Genomic DNA, 22,958 nt, shown 5'->3' with positions numbered 1-22,958 from the left:
CCGTGAATCAACCACAATGATACTGATTGCACTCCAAGTAATAGTGTTTGGTTGCGTTGAAAAGTTTGCACAATTATGGTTCTGTACTGTACAGGGAACAGATCTATCGTTAAGCCCAGTAATGCTAGATGAGGAGCTGGTGAGGTTAGAATACCCGTGGTATAAGATATGAGGGAGAACACCTTATTCCAAAAACTGCAGAGTGACCTGCAATGAGTCACACTAATGTTGTTGGCCAGTGCGTGTTGCCACTGGCCAACAATATTAGTGTGACTCATTGGGACAACGCCCTTAAGATTCTACACAGAGGATACCTAACCTCATATAGACTGTCTAAATTTTATCCTGATGCCTTCCCTTGTGTGTTGGTGGCTTGACCGGAAATTTAATGCATATATTGTGGGACTGTAGGTCTCTCCGCAGTTTTTGGAATAAGGTGTTCTCCCTCATATCTTATACTACGGGTATTCTAACCTCACCAGCTCCTCAACTAGCATTACTGGGCTTAACGACGGATCTGTTCCCTATACAGTATAGAGCCATAATTTCACATATCTTTATAGCTGCAAGATTAACTATAACTAATACCGCGTACACATGTACTGGATTTCGTCGGACAATTCGATTGTGTGTGGGCTCCAGCGGACTTTGTTTTCTCAAAAGTTTGATGGAGTTATGCCGCGTACACACGAGCAGACTTTACGGCAGACTTTGCCCGGCGGACTTTGACGGACTTTCCAAATGAACGGACTTGCCTACACACAATCCACCAAAGTCCGTCGAATTCATATGTGATGACGTACGACCGGACTAAAACAAGGAAGTTCATAGCCAGTAGCCAATAGCTGCCCTAGCGTGGCTTTTTGTCCGTCGAACTAACATACAGACGAGCGGACGTTTCGACCGGACTCGAGTTCGACGGATAGATTTAAAACATGTTTCAAATCTAAGTCTGTCCAACTTTTGAGAAAACAAAGTCCGCTGGAGCCCACACACGATCGAATTGTCCGACCAAATCCCGTCCGCCGGGTAAAGTCTGCCGTAAAGTCCACTCGTGTGTACGCGGCATCAGATTTGAAACATGTTTCAAATCTATCCGACGAACGAGTCCGGTCGAAAAGTCCGCTCGTCTATATGCTAGTCCGACGGACAAAAACCGACGCTAGGGCAGCTATTGGCTACTGGCTATGAACTTCCTTGCTTTAGTTCAGTCGTACGTCATCACGTACGAATCCGTCGGACTTTGGTTGATCGTGTGTAGGCAAGTCCGTTCATTCGGAAAGTCCGTCGTAAAGTCCGTCAGGCAAAGTATGCCGTAAAGTCCGGTTGTGTGTACGCGGCATTAGGCATGGAACACTACACATGTACCAAACATCATGGGTGATTAGTAGAGTTAATACCCATTAATGACCAGGGCCTTAAATACTTTCATTCTAAATGGGCTCATTGGGATTATCCTGACAAAGTTTCTGATTTATAACAATATCAACACGATAGTTACGGTCTGCTGATTGTTTGTCTTTAGTAAATTACTGGTGCTAGTTCTATCAGTTTTATTTGTTGGTTTTCTTTTCTTGAATGACACATATTTTCTAGTACTGAACTCCAATCTCTACTGGGATACAGTAGCATAATATGGGTTATTATCAGTATATCAACGTATCTGGTCACAGCACAAAGCTTACAAAAAAAAAAAAAAAAGTGTATTACAATTAGCAAAACTTTTGTTTGGTGGAAATTGTATGTAGACAATGTGCTAGTGGTACTGTATTATTTATTCAAATTTACATGTGGCATATCTACATGTGTCTTTCTATTGAGGCTTTAAATCCTCTGATATTGTGTTTTGCCTTTTTTTTTACTTAAAGTGGATGTAAACCCCAAATTTTTATATATATATATATATATATATATATATATATATATATATATATATATATATATATATATATATATATATCTCTCACATACTGTAGAGTATAAGATTTCCTATTATTTGGGCCCAGTCTTGCCACACAGAGTTAATCCATCTCTGAGTAATCCTCTTATTGTTCAGTGAGATAAATCTTGACAAACTGAGAAAAACTTTGTCAAATCCTCCCCCTTGCTGTGAGTGACAGGTGATTTAAATATCTCATGCACTAGACTAAGACACAGGCATTATTTTTTAATTCCCTCCCCCACTCCTTTCTTCAGCAGCTCTGAAAGGATTGGCTGTTCCACACCTCAGCATGATTTGGCATGCTGAAGTCATGTGGTTACTTTCCTGTCTTTTCACTGGATGTTAGAGATCATAGCAGAAGTTCAGTTAGAAATACACAGGAGAAAATGCATATTGACAAGGGGAGTGTAGAGGTGGGCGGGGAGTCTACTGACATCACGACTCCACCCACCGAGCTCCAGACAACAGACCCACCCACAGAATCTGCAGTTTTTCGGATCTCATAACAGACAGAGGGGAGACATTTGACAGGTAAAGATACATGCAGGAGGCATGTATATCCTTATAGATAACCCCTATGGCAGTAGTTTAGAAAGGATGACATTGGGTTTACATCCACTTTAATTTTCAATAAAAAAAAATATTTGAAAGAAGAGTTTGTACAAATAAAAAAAACTGTATGTAAACTACAAAAAGAAAGCAGACGGTCACATATAAAGTGAACTGTAAAGACATAACACCACTTATATCTATAGATAACACGGCTGTATAGTAAAATATATCCACAGATTAGAGAAAGGAATTGTACCATAAAAGGTTTTACTGTTCACTGCCAAACAAATACGTAGAATATGATCATATTTAATGTGTCTGCCAATGTTAGCACAATAATTCAAATGAATCAGCAAGAATGTTTTGACTGAATGTGACAAGTTCACAGCATGAGGGATTTAAAGCTTAAATAATGGCATGAGAGGCTAGGCAAGCCAGCCATAGACAAACACACCTCTAATCAGTTTCGACCAAAGATAACGAAGTTACTTGTGCTCTAAGTGAGCGGGCCTCTTTGTTAATTAGAAGCGAACTGCTCCATTTTCAATGCTGTATCTGTGGCGGACACAGCATAGAGCAGGGGTCTCAAACTGGCGGCCCTCCAGCTACACTACAAGTGCCATCATGCCTTTGCCTGAGGGAGTCATGCTTGTAACAGTCAGGTTTGCAATGCCTCATGGGACTTGTAGTTTCGCAACAGCTGGAGGGCCGGCAGTTTAAGACCCCTGGCATAGAGAGTAGGAGAGCTGGAGCTGCTTGCTTCAGCCCCCTCTCTCTGGCCCTGCCCCCCCACCTTGCTCAGCTGAGAGCGAGTAGGAGGAGGAAGGTTATTAACCCTGCATTTGCTTTTCCTGCCTATATGCAGGTTCTTCCCATATAGTGTCTTCACTGCATAGACAGAGAGTGGGCTGTCTGCCAGGTTATTCGCATACAGTTCCAATGTTGAAAGCCAAGTCCAAATAGCAGGAATCTGTGTAGTCCCAAAGGCGGCACAATAATTATATTAAAAAAAAACTTACCATAGAAGTAAGGCACTCACAGGCATTTAAAAAAGCTATATCAAGCATACCTTAAAGTGGAGGGCCACCCTGAAAAAAAAAAATTCCACCAAAAATCCTAAAATAATTTAAAAAAAAACATTTGGAAAAAAAAAAAAAAATTTTATACTTACCTAAACCCTTGTTGCTAGGCAGTCTTCCTAATCAGCCTCTTCCTATTCCGCGGCGTGTTCTGCTCCTCGGTGAGCGGCCTCGTTGTCTTCTGGTAACTGTGTGTGTTCCCAGAACACCACGGGGCCATTCTCAGATCGCCGCGCCGCTCGCGCGTGCGCAGTAGGAAACTGGCAGTGAAGCCGCAAGGCTCCACTGCCTGTTTCCCTTACCTAGGATGGCGGTGCCGGGACCCGAGAGCAACAGCTGGTGCAGGCTCCCCCTATCAGTTATAGGACGAGCAAACCTAATAAAAATGGTGTGGGCACCACAGCAATTATATATCTTCCATAACTCTCCGACATGGATACCAAAAAAATGGTTTAAGCAAATTGACACACTAATGAGGGAATTGATATGGAAAAAAAAGACACCCAGAATTAGCTTAGAAACATTGCAATATGAAAAGGATAGAGGAGGGCTTGCAATACCCAACTCTAGGCTATATTTCCTAGCATCACAATTCCAACAAATGGCAGGATGGGGTCGAAGGGGAAATGAGGACCCTACTTACCAATTGGTGACCATGATGGAACCCACACTAGAAGCGGCCTCTCATCTGGAAATGGACTTGCCAAGTATGAAGGGAGTAGAGCCAATAAGCACGCTTTTTAAAAAGGTATGGGGTGAGGTTCGGAAAATCCTAAAGATAACAGGCGTGCTTTCATTCACGCCGATCTGGCACAATAGCAGATACTCTGAGATCCAGGGCCTACAAGGGTTCACACAATGGCAAGAAAAGGGGATTCAGTTCTTCCCACAATTATACGAGGGAGAGGCGTTGAAGACATACGAACAATTATGTAGGGAATTCCATTTGAATCCGAGGGGTTTTTTCCAGTACCTCCAATTGCGCCATGCGATACAGGCACAACAAATAACACACTCCCAGACAGTACCGGCAGCTTCACTTCTGAATGAGATCTTTTTGGCAGACACAAGGAAAGGGTTAATATCCAAGATATATAAGGAGTTGCTGAGGTCAGCTCAGGACCATACATTGTTAAAGTGCCGAAATAAATGGGTAGAGGACATAGGAGAAATAGATGAAAAACAATGGGAAATGGCGCTCGAGGCTATTCCAGTGGTGTCACTCTCCGCAACCCAAAGACTGTCACAATTACTCATTCTTCATAGGGCCTATAGGACTTCAGTACAGCTCTATAAATGGGGTCGAGGAGACTCCCCACTGTGCCCCAAGTGCAAGGTACACAGAGGGGACTTTATTCATCTAATTTGGAGGTGCCCAAAGCTGCATAAGTACTGGGATGAGGTTTCCCAACATATTTCAAGGTTGGCGCGGGTCCCCATCCCCCTTAACCCGACCGTATACCTGCTCGGAGCTATAAGTGTAAAGTCGTACCCGGGAGGGAAGTACCTTATGTTATCTAGACTGATGTACCTCGCCAGGAAACTCATTGCAAAGTACTGGATGGCTCCAACTGTCCCTACAGCTAAGCAATGGATTGCCTACGTCAATTCGTCTCTCCCCAGAGAACGACTGGCTTACGCCCGTAGAAACGATCGGAGTAAATTTAACAAGATATGGCACCCTTGGCTGGGGGATGCGGTCCTGGCCCCACATCAACTGATTGTAGAGAGGCTTCAGATGTAGTGATTGGGGGGGGGTGTTGTAGAGAGGAAGAACGAGATTGAGATACCCGAGGGGAAGGAAAGCGAGAGTAAGTACACAGAGGGGGGAGAAGAAGGAGGAACAGGAAGATGGCCTGTAAAACTAATGACAACATAATCAGATAAATAAGAACATTGGATAGGAGGGAAACTCGCGGTAGTTGTATAGGTGGTGCAAGAACCATCAAAGGTAATATGAAAGGTCTGCTGTGACGGAGGGAGGTGGCGTAGGGAGGGGTGGAGGGGAGGGTTGTAACAAAATGAAGGGAAATGGAGGAATGAATTAGCAATTGAGATATGATTTTGTATGGAGGAAGGGCGGGAACACGAGAATAGGACTACATAAAATACACACTTTATACCATGTTTTGCTTTACAATACAATATGAATGATTGAATTTATGCTCTTCCTCTTTTGCCAGATATAGCCCTTGTATGGGTCGACCTGGCTTTTGCCTCACATTGTTTTAACTTAATGGCATATGTGCAATAAAAATGATTGAAAGAAAAAAAAAAGCTATATCAAGCATACCTTAAAGTGGAGGGCCACCCTGAAAAAAAAAATTCCACCAAAAATCCTAAAGTAATTTAAAAAAAAACATTTGGAAAAAAAAAAAAAATTTTATACTTACCTAAACCCTTGTTGCTAGGCAGTCTTCCTAATCAGCCTCTTCCTATTCCGCGGCGTGTTCTGCTCCTCGGTGAGCGGCCTCGTTGTCTTCTGGTAACTGTGTGTGTTCCCAGAACACCACGGGGCCATTCTCAGATCGCCGCGCCGCTCGCGCGTGCGCAGTAGGAAACTGGCAGTGAAGCCGCAAGGCTCCACTGCCTGTTTCCCTTACCTAGGATGGCGGTGCCGGGACCCGAGAGCCGAGGAACGGGTCGGCCAACATCACGAGCACCCAGGACAGGTAAGTCTACTTATTTAAAGTCAGCAGCTACAGTGTTTGTAGCTGCTGACTTTAAAATTTTTTTTTTACCTGGCCGGAATCCCGCTTTAATAAAGACGGATGGTGACTCACGGAAACGTCAGTGAATACCTTTTAACAATAAATTCTTTTACATGGCTGCACGTGCCCCATCTCTATATTTGTTTTATGTGCAAATGCCTTAGCTGGATATATACTGTATAGGTTCTACTAAACATAAATTAGATGGTTCATTTTAAATTCATTTGAATTTAAAATAGTTGGTGGGGGTCAAACTGACGTTCATTTTCAACTGCTGTAATGAGAACGTTTGGAGGATGGAAATTTTTTCTCAAATGAACTAATTTCTAATAGTATGCGTTTTTTGTTCAGGAAATTCTATTCATACCAAAACCAAGTGAGCGAGAAGCTGAATCTCTCTTCCCGTACTGCACATCACACACACAATAAAACCCGTGAAGACTGCCTCAAAAGTACTGCAAATTAGGAAAAGCTTGATATTAAAGTGAAATTGAATGGTGAGTGTACTGCTAGCATCAATTACTAAAACGTTTCCTTGTGTCGCAATTTCCTTTGCAAGTTTCACTTGATAACCTTGAAATATAAAGACACCGGCAATGTGCCATGGCTTTTCCATTACTGGTTTGACGTCAGCTGCAGACAATTCATTAGCTTACTCATTTATGGGCAGTCAATATACCCAAATATAGATGGGAATGAGTAATATTCTCATAAGAAAAAAGGAAACAGATCTTTTATCTTTTAGATAAGATGAAATATAAAAGTAATAACAAAAAATATTTTTTGCAGAAGTGAAAGAACCTTTGAACCTTCAGAATTTCCCTTTCACCCACTGAGATGTAGCATCATTTTAACCAGTATGAACAATTTGCTATCACGAGAACTGGTCCACAAATAAGTAAATAATCAATAGATAACGCAGGATCACCTTTGTTCCACTGGGACAACCTGTACAGACACACAGGGTCGATTATGTGATTGTTATTGTGTAGAAATAAGGCGGGTTGTGTCATAAAAACACCCTCTTGGTGATGTTAGGGAAAGCCCTTGTGTTTTTCTATGTGTACAATTCACAGTGAATTGAGGTTTATGCTTCCTGCCAGCTGCATGGCTATTCCTCAGACTTAGCAAGGGGGGGATGTCGGACCACTGCAGTATAACCGCTGTTCACTTTATTGGCGGGAAGGGACAGCTTGTGTTAAATGCTGCGGGACATTCTTACAGCGATATAACAGCTAAAGACAACGAAGTGCAATTTCCTGATAGAGTTCAATTAGGCTTTAAAGCATATCTACGTCCAAGAACAAAAAATATGGATGTATCGCAGCTTACCTCATTTAAAGTCCCACAATGTCCAATAATTTTCCGCAATAGGGATGGAGGCACACTTCAATATGTGCCTCATTTAAAGTCCCAAAATCCCCCCTCTTTTCTCTATCGCAGCTTACCGGTTCTTAGATGTGGTGGCTGCATTAGTTCTCTTTTTGCACTTTTTTTAAACCTTTGTTTTAACCTTTTTGCTGCCAGAGACATTTTTTGCACACATGTTTAAAAAGGATTTTAGTCCTGAAGATAATTAATGTGAAACTCTCAAACATATATTTTCTGAAAGTAGACAGGCTATGGAATAAAATAGTGGTAGCTCCAATTTTTTATGTCGCACAATATTACCGCAAAGGTCTAGGAAATGCAAAAGTTTAGCAAAACGCTCTGAAGTGAATTTTAGGGCAAACAAATGCAATAAATTACCCAAATGTTTGGTAAAATATAAAAAAAGGCAAAAAAAAAAAAAAATACCCAACATGCCGAATCTTACATTTATGTGCGCTCGTGAAAGTGCCACTAACTTCAGTACCCTATATTTTCTATAGGTGAGGTTTCAAAACCCCCCCTACAGGTCATCAGTTCAGTTTAGTGTTATGTAGGAGGTCTGGTGCTAGAATTATTGCTCTCACTCCGACATGCGCTGTGATATGTAACATGTGTATTGCAATCAATGTTTTCACGCGCAAGTGCCCCCGTTGCATGCATTTACGTTCATATGGGCATATATGTGGAGGTAGGGGGGCCTCAAAAAAAAAATTGTAGGGGGGGGGGTTTATGTGCAACTTAATTTTTTTGCAAAAAATTTAAAAAATTGTATTTATTTTTTCATCACATAGGGGACAAAAAGTCCCCCATGTGATATTTTTTTAGGTGACAGGTTCTCTTTAATGAGACATGCAGGGTTTAAAAAAACCTGCATGTCTCCTCTGAATGTTTTACAATGCAGATCGCATAGCAAAACATTTTTTTCCCGGCTATGCTAGCCGGGGACACCGAGAGGCTAGCCCGGAAGTGACGTCACAGATGTCGCTTTCCGGGTCACAGCAAGAAGGGGAGGAGAGCGGACTTGTGTCTGCTTATCTCCTTTGTCCCCAGCCGCTGGCACCCGCCATGTCAGTCCCGGGCCTGCAGATGGGCAAGTGGAGCTTGGAAAGCATCCATCCAAATGCTTTTGAATTGACAGGCAAGAGTCCGCCTCTCAGTTTCACACCCAATCCCAATGGCCACAGCCACCGGATTGTGTGTGAAACCCCCCCGCTGTCAGGTCCCTAGGATGTACGGACCTGGTATCGAAAAGTGTTAGTGCGACAACTAGTGTTGTCACTCTAGTATGGGAAGTGTGTTAGGACTACATAACAACTCCGTTATGGAGTTGGAGAGCACAGGAAGTAATCAGCTCACAGGATTTCTGGCTGGATGAACAGCACTTGTCAAAAAGTCTGACATACCATTGAAAGTGTTTTATTTTAAAACATCAAAAGGGAGCAAATAAGAAATGCATTGTTAGAGTTTCGTTACACTTTAATAAACTCGCCCAAAAAAGCTCAACCAAAATCAGCCTCATGTCTCTACACGTAGCAGTGCAATTACCTAGTGGCAGCATTTTCTACATACTAACTGCAGAGTGAATCTCATTTACCTGTTGCTGCCTGTGTAAAACATATGTGTGGCAACAAAAGGGTAGGCTTTAACACCCACACACCAAACATATGAGTCACTGGGCAACTGACTGCACACTCCCAGCACAGAGACTGAGCTGATAAAGGCAGCTCTTGGTCTAGACTAGTGACCGTCGCCCGATCATGTGACCATTATGACAGTTAATCACAATGGTCACATGATTGCTAATCTCCCCCCCCAATACATTTTGTATTTGGCGTCAAACAGTATAATATACCTTTAAAGTGGTTGTAATGCCTTACATATACCCAGTGAAGTGACTGGCCTCGGGTGATACACAGAGATAAAACAAACCCTCCTACATAAGTTGTACATGTTTATCTGTAGTCTTCTCTACATCCGTTCAAAGTGCAGAAGTTATAAAGCTTGTCTGAGCTGTCAGAAAGAAAAAAAAAAGGGGTCGGAGATCTGAAGTTACACTCTACAGAGCTCAGTGAGGAGAGCTCTGAGAGCTAATTGGAGGGAAGGGACCCCCCCCCCCCACAGGAACAAAGCTGAGGCTGTCAATCAGCTGGAGGTTCCTTCTGTCACCTGTTTTTCTCTTGGTGTCAGGATAACATGTCAGAAGCGATTCATGCTGATAGCAGAGGAACAAAGCAGCAGACAGAAATGACACTTAGTGCTCTGGATTGAGACAATTACACACTATACAGGGATATGCTTTATTCATATTTCATGTCTAGGGCTGGGTTCACACCTCTGACAGATGCGGCTCGCAGCAGGGGGCCGGTGTGTCCCTGTTCTCCATTTCAGGGACGAACCAGGGCCAAATTTTTGCCTGAATTCGGCCCTGAAACTGAGCCAAAGATGCACAGCACTTCTGTGCAAGCCGCTCCGCAGCCGCAACGGAGATATTAGAGCCATTCACAATCTCCTGTCATGTGAATTGGATGCGGGGAAAACCCACATCCAATTCACATAGGTGTGAACCCAGCCTGAGGTTTACAACCACTTTAGGCTGGGCTCACACCTATGCGAATGGAATGCAAGTTTCTCAGCATCCAATTCACATGACAGGAGAGTGTGAACGGCTCTCAATGGAGCCGGTTCACACATCTTCGGGGCGGCCGCAGAGCACACAGCAGGAGAGTCCGGTGCGTCTTTGGCTCCGTTTCAGGTCCGAAATCAGGCAAAAATTCGGACCTAATTTGGACCTGAAAATGGTAAACTGGGATGCACTGGACCCCATACTATGCTCCGCGGTCACACAGTGTGAACCCTGCCTAAAGCAAACCTTCAGCCACAAATAACAGGATAAAAATAAACAGCCCATTAAAAGATCAAGTTATTCACTTTCATTCCAGAGCTCTCCCATGTAGTACCTAATTTACATCACCAGATGTCCTCAGTCAAACATCCGGCATCATTGATCCTGCTTCCACTGGGCCCAGGTCATCCTGAACCCGCCCCAACCTGTGAATGGACAGTGAAAGGAGAAGTAGCTCAGTGATGAGCTCTCTGTCACTGTGTGTACAAGGCTACGCTAACACACCTCTTTGTCATTTTTCCCAGTTGGGCTATACACAGTGGCAGCAGTTTTCTTGGGATAGAATTGTTTTTATCAATACTTCCCAAAAAAATCCCAATCAGTTTCAATCAACCTCACACCACTCTTACCCAAGACTTATGGCTCGTACACACGATCTGAAAAATCGGACGAAAAATACCGCACTTGACGAGATCGCACGATAATCGGATCGTTAGTAGAGCTTTTCGAGAGTAGATCACGACAATTCATCCGATTATTATTCGATCGGACAAGCACGAAGATTTTCCTCGTACGATACCAAATTGTACGATTTTCATTTAGTCAGTACAGTTGTCGTCCGAAAATACAATACAAATACGTTACGTTACAACACATGACATCACTTCTGATTTTTTTTTTTTTTTCGGTCATACGAGAATTTTCGGGACTTTAGTAACCTATTCAATTTCTACTTGCGACTATTAAAGCGAAAAAAGTCGTACGATATTCGGATCGCGTGTACGGACCATTACACATTTCCAGGTGAATCTTATGTGAATAACGTATGCCTCTTGGGTATAAACATAGACAGACCTCACATATCTCTGTGTATACAGGATGATAGAAGAAGGATATCATCAGTGATATAAGACGGATATTATCAGTGATGGCTCACTTACCCAGTACGGGACTCATACTCTTCTATCCTTCTGGATTCGTGATTTACCGTCCCAGGTGCTGGAGGAGACATCTGTACACGTGATTCAGCCAATAACTTGTTATACGGGGACCCTATAGCCGCCTGTGTATATATAGTACATGCGCTGTATACGAACTTTTGCTTTGCAGCCCCGCCCCTCAGAGATGGCACGCATTACAGTTTTCATTTTTGATTGGCCGTCCTGCACACTCCCCCATTCTGATTGGTAGCTGATCTTTTTAATGATACCCTTTCATTCCAGACAGGAAACGTCACGGATAGGGGGGTGGGCAGGATGTGGGAGGGGTGTTGTCGGCTGATTCTAGAAATGACTGTCGGTGGACGTGACACATCGTGCTTGCCGCCTTGTGACAACACAGTATATGTCATAATAATAAACAGCGTGTACCCGGAAGCCGTGACACTGCCCCGATCGTCCCACTATATTACATTGGATGACATCAAAATAGCATGGAAGACGGATCCATGCAGTACGTGGCCTCTGATTTCCTGGCACATTACAAGGCTTTTCTGTCTTCATTGTGAGCTTCCAGGGAAGGGACTAAGTCATAGACAGGAGGCAGAGCTCATCCATATACTGAAAGCACTATCAACTTTTATATTCTTTCCTATGAGAGGGGGTTTACTAAAACTGCACAGTAACCAATCAGCTTCTAGCTTCACCTTGTTCAGTTAAGCTTTGTAAATGAAAGCTTGAAGCTGATTGGTTGCCCTGCACAGCTGCTTCAGTTTTGATAAAGTCTTACTTTCTTGGAGTTCCACCCCAAAAAAAAAATTCATTAATGTACATAAAATAAAAAAACATTTGGAGAAAAGTTTTTTTTTTACTCACCTCTAATTACCTGTTGCTAGGGGGTCCCTCGTAGTCTGCCTCCTTCAGCGCCTGGGCTCTTGATGTCACTTCCCTTGGCACCGGAAGGAAGATCAGCTCTCCCCCCTCCCTCTAGGCAGTCATCTAGGACACGTCACAGGTCCCAGTTGACTGCACGGCCAATCGCGGCTTGCGCATGCGCAGTGAGTTCCACAGCCGGGCGCCCACAGTTACAATGCTGGCACCGCCTGGCGGAGGGGGAGACGAGCGTGGCTTTGATCCCTCTCATCGCTGGACCCTGGGACAGGTAAGTGTCCAGTTATCAAAAGTCAGCAGCTGCAGTATTTGTAGCTGCTGACTTTGAATTTTTTTTTTAAGCGGAACTCCACTTTAAACAGGAAATAAACTCCCCTGGTTTGTTTGTACCTAAAGGTAAGCCTATAATAAGGCTTACCTATAGGTACTGTAAATATCTACTAAACTTGCGCCGTTTAGGAGATACTTACTGTATACACCTCCAATGTCATCATGCGCTCCGAAGGAAAAGCTGCCAGTGCCATTTCTTCAGCACACCGTGCCGTGACCGGCAGCTCCCGTGTGGGAGTGACGTCATCGTGGCTCCGGCCAATCGCAGCGCTGGAGAACCCTGAACACTGGGGAAGATGTCAGCCAACTCAGCGGTTTGTGGGCGCCACTGAGAGGGCTTAGTTTTAAGGTATTTCATAATGAGCTAGTATGCGATGCGAGGCTTGATTGGTCGAATTTCGAAATCAATGGTGGCACCATCGGATCACATAACGCACAAATTTTCTGATTTTCAAAAGAAAATTCTTTCGAAATTCGACCATGTATGGCCAGCCTTATTGAAAAACGCAAAAAGCACCTGGAATATGTAACCTGCATAGGTGTGAATCAGGCCTAAAAGCAGATTGCGGCCAACCCGCAGGTATGTGAACCAGCTCCCTTGAGAGGGCTACTGGTTCACATGTCATGCGATTTGGATGCGGTTCAAAAAGCATCCAAGCAACAGAAAAATACTTCAGTAAAACAAAGCAAAGAAATTACAAATAAACATGAGCCCATCAGAGTCCCGCCTCACATCAGGGTCCCCATCATAATTTCTCCTTTCATCCGGATCCCTATTAGAGTCCCCCCTTACATCAGAGCCCCCTGTTACATCAGGATCCTCATCAGATTCCCATCTGTGTCCCCCCTTACGTCAGGATACCCACCTGACCCCCCCCCCACACCCCTTCACATCAGAGCCCTTGCTTAAATCAGCATCCCCATCTGAGTCCCCCCTTACATCCAGGTCCGCTTTAGAGTCCCCCCTTACATCAAAGTCCACACCAAAGTACCTTTACATCAGAGTCCTTATTAGAGTTCCCCCCTTACATCAGGGTCCCCATCAGAGTCCTTATTAGAGTTCCCCCCTTACATCAGGGTCCCCATCAGAGTCCCCCTTACATCAGGGTCCCCATCAGAGTCCCCCTTACATCAGGGTCCCCATCAGAGTCCCCCTTACATCAGAGCCCCTTCTTACATCCGATGGCCAGATAAAATCTTGCAGCATGCCAGATTTGGCTCACTGGCTAGAGTTTGGGGACCCCTGACTATGTTTTCAGGAGTGAAAGGAAAGTCCAGTGCAAAGTTTTCCAGAGTCCTAGCATGCCAATGTCCCATGCACCCATCACCCTGCACCCTCTGGTAGCAGCCGCAATCAACACAATTTAGTTGCAATTTCTATTCTTCCGAAGACCAAACTCAATTTCTCTTGTGCCCTTTGGAACTCCCACTCTGTCTGCAACAAACTCACCTCTCTCCATGACCTCTTTATTGCCAACTCATTTATCCTACTTGCCATTAATGAAACCTGGCTCCACGAATCTGACACTGCGTCTTCTGCTGCCCTATCCCATGGTGGTCTTCTCTGGACTCACTTCCCCAGATCCAGTGGATGAGTGGGAGGAGGTGTTGGAATCCTTCTAGCCCCACATAGCACCTTTCAGGTACTACACTACACCCACTACGTCCCCGTCAACTCTTCTCTGCCTCCAACTCTCTACTTCGTCCTCCACCCGCTAACTCACTCACTGCCCAGGAGATCGCCAATCACTTCAAACAGAAGACTGATAATTCGTGAGATCTCTACTGTTCCGATACCCTCCTGCTTTATACTTCATGCCCACAGGCACAATCATTACTTCCCTCTTTCAACCCCATCACTATAGGCGAGGTTGCTAAACTACTTGCTAATGTCCACCTTACCACCTGCCCTCTGGATCCTGTTCCCTCACAAATGCTGCGTTCACCCTCTGGCTCTATGCTACACTCTTTAACCCACATCTTCAATCTCTCCCTCTCTTCTGGCATCTTTCCCAACTCTCTAAAACATGCACTTGTCAGACCCATTCTTAAAAAGCCCTCACTGGACCTATCCAATCTTAACAACCTACGCCCCATCTCCTTGCTCCGCTTCTTATCCAAACTCCTCGAACATCTGGTCTACAAGCGTCCACCTCGCTGATAATAGCCTTCTTGTTCCCCTCCAGTCTGAATTTGGTACCTCAACATGCCACAGAAACTGCTCTCCTAAAACTAACAAACGATCTACTAACGGCCAAAACCAATCGACACTACTCTGTACTCCTACTCCTGGACCTCTCTGCTGCCTTTGATACGGTTGACCACTCCCTCCTCCTCAAAAAACTCCATGCCTTTGGTCTCTGTGACTGTACTCTTCGCTGGTTCTCTTCCTACTTATCCAACCGCACCTTTAGCGTTTCCTACAACTCTACCTCCTTTTCTCCTCTTCTTTTCTCAGTTGGGGTCCCCGAAGGTTCTGTTCTTGGACCTCTCCTATTTTCAATCTATACCTCCTCCTTGGGTCAGCTTCCAATACCACCTCCTCTACGCTGACGACACCCAAATCTATTTCGCTACCCCTCAGCTCACTTCCTCTGTCTCCTCACGTATCACTAATTTACTATCAGATATATAAGTCTGGATGTTACACCACTTCGTCAAACTCAATCTATCCAAAACCAAACTTATAATTTTTCCTCCCCCATATGCCCCTTCCCCTGATCTCTCTGTCAAAATCGATGGCACAACTATAAGACCATCCTCACATGCCAAGGTCCTAGGTGTAGTCCTGGACTCTGAACTCTCCTTTAAGCACCACGTCCAATCACTGTCCAAATCCTGCCGCCTCAACCTCTGCAACATCTCCAAAATACGCCCCTTTCTAACCAATGACACAACAAAGCTCTTAATTCACTTGCTGGTCATCTCTCGCCTCAACTACTGCAACTCCCTTCTCATTGGCTTACCTCTACATAGTCTATCACCTCTTCAATCCATCATGAATCCTGTTGCTTTGCCCTCAGTGGAGAAAGTACATAATTGCTTTAAATGATAATTGCATGCTTGGTCTGTAGGACATGTACAGTTTGGAAGAAAGGCTGCAGAGGACTGGGTAATAGCTCCCTAGAGTGGGGTTGCAGGTAAGTATGAGCTCTGATAAAACCAAACATCCATTGCATGGATAGTTACTCTCTGAAGTAGAGGTTGGTGTCTATTTTCAATAGACTAACACTGATCGTACTTCATGATGCATGCTCTGTGTGTGTCCAGTACCCTCCATGTTTAGTGGCACCTATATCTTCCAAAGAGAAGAAGAGTAAAGAGTGATGACAGGGTTCCATTAAATCATATATTACAATATAAGGTAAGGCTCCTCTTTAAAAGGAACTCTAGGCAAAATCATAGCCCTAGGAGCTCAGTTAAATGCCATGTCTATAATTCCAACCGCAAAACTTTTCCCTCCCCCTAAAATCATGGTAATGGTACTAGCTCACATATGTATATAATCACATAATGTCAGGAGCTCTGGGAGTCACAGATGCAATGAATTCTGCTTTAAATCACCCCCTGCCTTCCCATAGCTTTCATCTGAGCTCCTTTGGTGAGATCTCTCTGTTGAAATACCCAAATCTTATTTCCTGTCCTTGGTAACTCACTGCTCTTCTTGCAACAGTAATGTAATATACATAAAAAAACTAAAAGTGTTTGTTTAACAGCTTAATACAGACATCCACCCAAGAAACAAGAGAAGATAGTGGGTATTGTATGCTTCTAACATGTATTTAAACTGGAAATATCAATGTTGACTGGACTGTTCATTTATTCTCTTAAAGCACAATTCAGGGCACCATCCATTTCATAATCAGACCTTTACTATCCATATAAGTTTGTTTCATACAATTTTCTCTCTAAATGATGTTAAAAATGTTTTAAAAAAAAGATTGAAAATAATTACATTTGTTCTGGAATTCCTTTAATGCTTCCTCCCTCTGATGCCAAGCATATGATCAGTAGTGAGGTATGGGTCATGTGGTCTCTTTCATGGGAATTTGACAGATTGATCATCTGGCAGGGCTAACAGGTCAACACTTTACCTCCTCTTCAGATGAGAACATGTGACCAATGCTCAGGAAATATATAGCTGGATTATGTCCTGCTCTTTATAGTACACCTACAGTATGTGGATGCATGTTTGGGAGAGTTTGCAAAAGTGCCCATACATTTGTTGGAACCTTAGTTAACTTAGCAGTGTATACTTGCTACTACCATTTACAACTAATGCAAAGGGATGGGTGTAGGAGCTGCTCACATTAATTCCCAGACGATTATGGTAATCTGTCCATGATCAATAGAGTAAAGTGGTTGTATACCCCGCTTTCTTATTTTTCTATAATACGGCTTACCTGTAGGTAAAATTAATATCTCCTAACCTGCACGGTTTAGGGGTTAAGGAGATATTCAACCTGCATCCAGCCGCTGACATCAGCAGCGAATGCGCTCTGAAGGTCCAGCGTATTGTGCTGGTGTTCTGTCACAATAGCCAATTCATCGAGATCTCCAATCACGCCACTTCCAGTTACTGTAAACAATCAGTAATTGGAGATTTCGACGACTTGCTTTTTGACACCACACCGGCTACATTCCGGTACACGGTATTATGAGCGGATATTGTTAGTCTGCTCCGATAGTACCTGACAAAATGGCCACCTTCAAGGCGGCGACAACTTTTTCCTCGTTAGCCGCTGTTGTGTCAAAACAGCAACTCGTCGAAATCTCCAATTACTGATGGTTTATAGCAACCGAAACTGAAGTGATTGGAGGAGATCTCCATGAACTGGCTATTTTGACGGAACACAGAATCTTCAGAACTCCTTGCCGGGACGAGTGACATCATCGCATCTCCGGCCACTCACAGCGCCCGCGAACCCGGAAGAAACGCCGGGGAACATGTCAGCCCCCTCAGCGGTGACCGGGCGCCGCTGCGGGGGCTTTGTTCTAAGGTAAGTATTTCATAATGTGCTAGTATAAGATGCATACTAGCACATTATGCTATTGTCTTGCAGGTTTTTTGTTTTGTTTTGTTTTTTTCAGCGGTTTACTACCACTTTAAAGAATCTGTCAAAAATAAAAATATGTCTCCTACCCTAGGGGGAAGGCTTAAGTGGCTGAGGGAAAATCAGTAAAATCAGCTGAGCTTTTAAAAAAGATATCTACAGATCTGCATAATGAATGCAATGTTATTATGATACAATAAGTACACCATTTAAAGTCACACCAAAATAACTTTCAAATGCTAAAATGATAATTCAAAATATGCTCTCACACAACATACCCTTTATGTATCTCTTAAATAAAGTGACTGAACAACTTTCATACAAAAGGGTCCTTATTCTACAAGGGAAGGACAAAATAACAGAAATACTAAATGAAAAGCAAGACTAGAAGCCTTTTTCTTCTTGAATAACAATACAAAATCTCGCTACATACAGCTCAGGATTTGTAGAGTAAAGGCAAAGGGTGGCATTGTTCCTTACTTGGTCCCTTATATAGTTATTTTGGGTCCTTTATATAGTTCTTTTTTGTTATTTGGTTTACCACATGTATACTATTTAGTACAAATTTATTTGCAGTAAATTTTTACAGGATCAGCAGATTTATTATAAGGTTTTTTTTTTCTGAATTTCAATGTATGTATCTAGTTCAGAAGAACTAAAGAATGGAGATGGGAGAGACCAACATTTACAATGGGGTCTGGAATGCAGATGTCTCCTGGTTTGGAACAACAACTGTATTGGCTGCTTCAAGCATTCAGGCACATTTTTGTACCCTTGTTTTAATGTCAGTATTCCCCGTCTCATCTAATAACATGCTTGTAGTTAGTACTTACTTTCTTTTCCACTTAATGGCCCTTTAACACTACTCTGCTGAAAAAATGGGCTAAAAACACATATGTGTTTTTGCTGCATTTTCTGGTTGCCTGACTCCCAGCATGCACCTGCGAAGCATGGAGATGTTACTCAAAAAAGTGCACAACAAAGTCAACCACAGTGTGTTCCATTGATTTCAAAAGAGATCATTTGGTGGTATTTGTACTGTTCTGGAATGTTCGGGCCTCAAGAAATGAGATCAGTACTTCAGGACTGAACGATTTTCAGATATACTGTATAGACGATAGTTTGTGGATTCTATAACTTTCCTACAGACTAAATAATAAATACTGATTTTGGTTATTTTCACCAAAAAAATGTAACAGAATATATTTTGGCATAAAATTATGAAGAGCAATGATTTATTTGCAAAATTTATAACAGAAGTGAAGAAAAATGCATTCTTTCCCCCAAATTGTCTTTTTTCATTTAGCTAGCAAAAAATTAAAACCCAGCAGTGATTAAATACACCCAAAAGAAAGCTCTATTGGCATGGGTGTCCGCAGGTAGGGGCAAGGGGGGGGAATCGTCAAAAAGATGTTGCAGTTGCCAGCTGCAGTGTCTGCCGTGGCCGCCGCTGACTTTTTCTGAGTCAGACGGCTGCTCTTTGCCCTGACACATCTGATGTCCCTCCCTCACCCACCGGCCCGTTCATCGGATGAGATGGCTTGGCCGCTCGGCAGCTCGGCCATTCCGCCGCTCCTCTTCAGTGATTGGCTGCCTGCCTGTGTATGTGTTCTGTAGATCCGGCCGGCGCCACCCACTCAGTGCAGTCAGTGTCCGAGCCGCTGAGTGATACGCTGCCAGTGCCTACTCATCATCACATCACAGGAAATACTAACCTGAAGTGAGTGGCATATACAGTTGCAAGCAACAGAAGAAGAACCACAGGTAACAGCAGTTAGGATGAGCATTTTGATTTATATATTGCTGGACAGTTGGACAGCTATTACTGGAAAGATATGTCTATGTATTTTAAGAGATAATTCATCTTCTTCACTTTGTATAGGCTGTTTTCATCAAGATCAAAATATGGCCACAACAGATGTATTGCAATACACTGCAGTATGAAAAGATGTACATTCTCTAGGCTATATGTATACGGACATGGACTGGGGGTACGCCTGGCCTGAGTAACTTCCAATACAAAGTGAAGCTGAATTATCTCTTATATAACACATACAGTATCTTTCCACTGGAAAGATATATGTGTTATATAAGAGATAATTCAGCCTCACTATCTATTGGAAATTACTCAGGCCAGGCATACCATGTCCATATAAATATAGCCTAGAGAATGTACATCTTTTTATATTGCATGGGTGACCTTAAAATGATGACCCCCCCCCCGAAAAAAGTTCTGTGGACGCCCATGTCTATGGGCACTAAAAAGTGCTAAAAATTTCATTTGGGTTCAGTGTTGCATGACCGCACAATTGTCATTCAAAGAATGACAGCACTGAAAGCTGAAATGTGGCCTGGGCAGGAAGGGGGTGAAAGTGCCCAGTATTGAAGTGGTTAAACAGGACACCAAAGATGCAGCATACATGACTTTTAAAAATGCCCCACACCCAGAACACTGGTGTGAAGAGTTCCATAGGATTTAAAGGAAAATATTTTATTGAATTGTTCATCAGGGTAAAAGGGCAGCAAAAATGCATCACTGTGAAAGGGCCATTAGTTGTTTGTTTGTTTTTTAACAACCTATTTGCCACCATATTAAATTCACAACAAAAGTATTTATGCTTATGCTAAATAAAGTTTGATCATCACAACCATATTTACTTTGTATCAACAACTACAAGGTTATTAACAGAACAAATTGTTTATATTTTTTCCTGCCTTGCTTTTGTTACATTCAGATTGCTGATGATACAAAAACAAATCTGCAGCCATATTGTTACTCTCGCTTGTCTCATTATTGTTTCTGCACTTAGTACGCACATTATCCTTGACAAAAACGAATATATTATGCAGCATGAACTATAATCACCTTTGCAGTTGTTTATGTTTTCTAACGGCGAAGGCCATAGGCGTTTGCTATCAGACCACAGTGCTTAAAGCAAAGTTCATGGCCTAGGTAGAAGGTGGTATGAGCTGTAATGGAAAAAACATGCTGGGTGTGTACAGGTTTCATTAAAGTGTTAAGTGACAGCAGCACAAAAAGCACAACTTTTCAATCTTTAATGCTGGAAGAAGGAGGGATGCCCTCCACCTATCAGAGCAGGCTATTTCTCACACCCACCGTGGAAAGCCAATCAGGACGCGGTAGTTTAAAAATCACAAGTACACACCCTCTTGGTAACGCAAAGCCATGAAATCTATTACTTCTCTAAACAAATGATCCCTCTGTCTCCTGTATACAAGTCAACAGTACAGTTTCTGTGCTGGGAATCTTCCTGGTTGGCATTTTCTTTAGTACCCTTTCTGTTAGAGCAGAGGTAGGCAACCTTTTGAGCACAGTGTGCCGAAAAATGTTTTCAAAGAAATTGAGCGTGCCGATTTTATAACAAAAAAATGTCAACTTCACACTGTCAATTACCAAAAGGATTTTTTATAAAGTATGCTGTAAACTACTTTAGTAGTAAGAAATTAACATCCTGCACTCTCACGCCTCAGATCAGCCCCAATTCATGCACCTTCACACCTCAGATCACTGTACCCTCCGCTCATCTGCCCCACCACTGTACTCCCCTGCTCATCTGCCCCACCACTGTACCCCCCGCTCATCTGCCCCACCACTGTACCCCCCTGCTCATCTGCCCCACCACTGTACCCCCCGCTCATCTGCCCCACCACTGTACCCCCCGCTCATCTGCCCCACCACTGTACCCCCCGCTCATCTGCCCCACCACTGTACCCCCCGCTCATCTGCCCCACCACTGTACCCCCCTGCTCATCTGTCCCACCACTGTAACCCCCTGCTCATCTGCCCCACCACTGTACCCCCCGCTCATCTGCCCCACCACTGTACCACCCTGCTCATCTGCCCTACCACTGCAACCCCATGTACATCTGCCCCACCACTGTACCACCCAGCTCATTTTCCCCACCAATGTACCCACTTTCTCATCTGCCCCACCACTGTACTACCCTGCCCATCTGCCCCACCTCTGTACCCCCCTGCTCATCTGCCCCACCACTGTAACCCCCTGCACATCTGCCCCACCACTGTACGACCCTGCACATCTGCCACACCTCTGTAACCCCCTGTACATCTGCCCCACCATCTTCTCATCTGTCTTAACACTGAACTTATCTGCTCATCTACCCCACCACTGTAACCCCCTTTCTCATCTGCCCCACCACTGTATCTCCTGCACATCTGTACCACCTCTGTTCCCCCTGCTCTTCTGCCCCACCCCTGTAACCCCCTATTCATGTGTTCCACCGATGTACCTCCTTTCTTCTCTGCACCCCCTGCACATCTGCCCCACCTCTGTACCACCTGCTCCTCTGCCCCACCGCTGTAACCGCCTGCTCATCTGTCCCACCAATGTACCTACTTTCTCCTCTGCCCCAACACTCAACCCCCCTGCTCATCTTTCCCACCACTGTAACCCCCTTCTCATCTGGCCCAACACTGAACCTCCCCCTGCTCATCTGTCCCACCACTGTACCTCCTGCACATCTGCCCCACCACTGTACCCCCCTGCTCTTCTGTCCCACCACTGTAACCCCCCTGCTCATCTGCCCCATCAATGTACCCCTTTTCTCATCTGTCCCATCACTGTACCTCCCTGCACATCTTCTCCACCGCCGTATCCCCATGCTCTTCTGTCTCGTTACCGGATCACCTTCTCATCTGTCCTAACACTGAACCCATCTGCTCATCTGCCCCACCACTGTAACCCGCTTTCTCATCTGCCCCACCAATGTACCTCCTGCACACCTGTCTCACCTCTGTACCACCCTGCTCTTCTGCCCCACCTCTGTTCCCCCTGCTCTCCTGCCCCACCACTGTAACCCCCTGCTCATCTGTCCCACCAATACACCTCCTTTCATATCTGCCCCACTGCTCTACCCCCCTGCTTTTCCGCCCCAACACTGTACCCCCTTCTCATCTGCCCCATCACTGTACTCCCCTGCTCTTCTGTCCCACTGCTGAACCCCCATCTCTTCCACCACTGTACCCCTCTGCACATCTGCCCCAACGCTGTGCCCTCCTGCTCTTCTGTTCCACCTCTGAACCCCTCCTGTTCATTTTCCCCACCGCTGTACCATTCTGCTCATCTGCTCCACTGCTGTACCATCTTCTCATCTATGATATGTGTGATATGCAGAGTGGTGAAAGGAAGCAGAGATGAGACACATCTACCTGTCCTGGCACACTCATCCTGCTGTCTACCTCTCGCATCCAGCCCACTTGCTTGTA

General features: G+C 44.1%; 1 protein-coding gene across 2 annotated transcripts in view; it reads right to left on the bottom strand.

The window, feature by feature from the left end:
* The window catches only part of PNP (purine nucleoside phosphorylase), a 52,988-nt gene that overhangs the window by 16,737 nt on the left and 13,293 nt on the right, over positions 1 to 22,958 (bottom strand). The window contains exon 1 of one of the 2 annotated variants that reach the window (XM_073631930.1): positions 11,439 to 11,617. The exons of the other annotated variant lie outside the window; for it this stretch is intronic. Within the exon in view, the coding sequence (XP_073488031.1) occupies positions 11,439 to 11,509 (71 nt within the window). The 5' untranslated portion in view covers positions 11,510 to 11,617. Of the gene's footprint in view, positions 1 to 11,438; positions 11,618 to 22,958 lie in introns of those variants that run through there. 2 annotated transcript variants of the gene reach the window in all.

This window comes from Aquarana catesbeiana, linkage group LG01 (assembly GCF_042186555.1).
Source record: "Aquarana catesbeiana isolate 2022-GZ linkage group LG01, ASM4218655v1, whole genome shotgun sequence".
Classification (NCBI taxonomy): Eukaryota; Metazoa; Chordata; class Amphibia; order Anura; family Ranidae; genus Aquarana; species Aquarana catesbeiana.
Note: the sequence above shows the minus strand (reverse complement) of the source record. Positions and strands in the feature narration are given on the sequence as shown.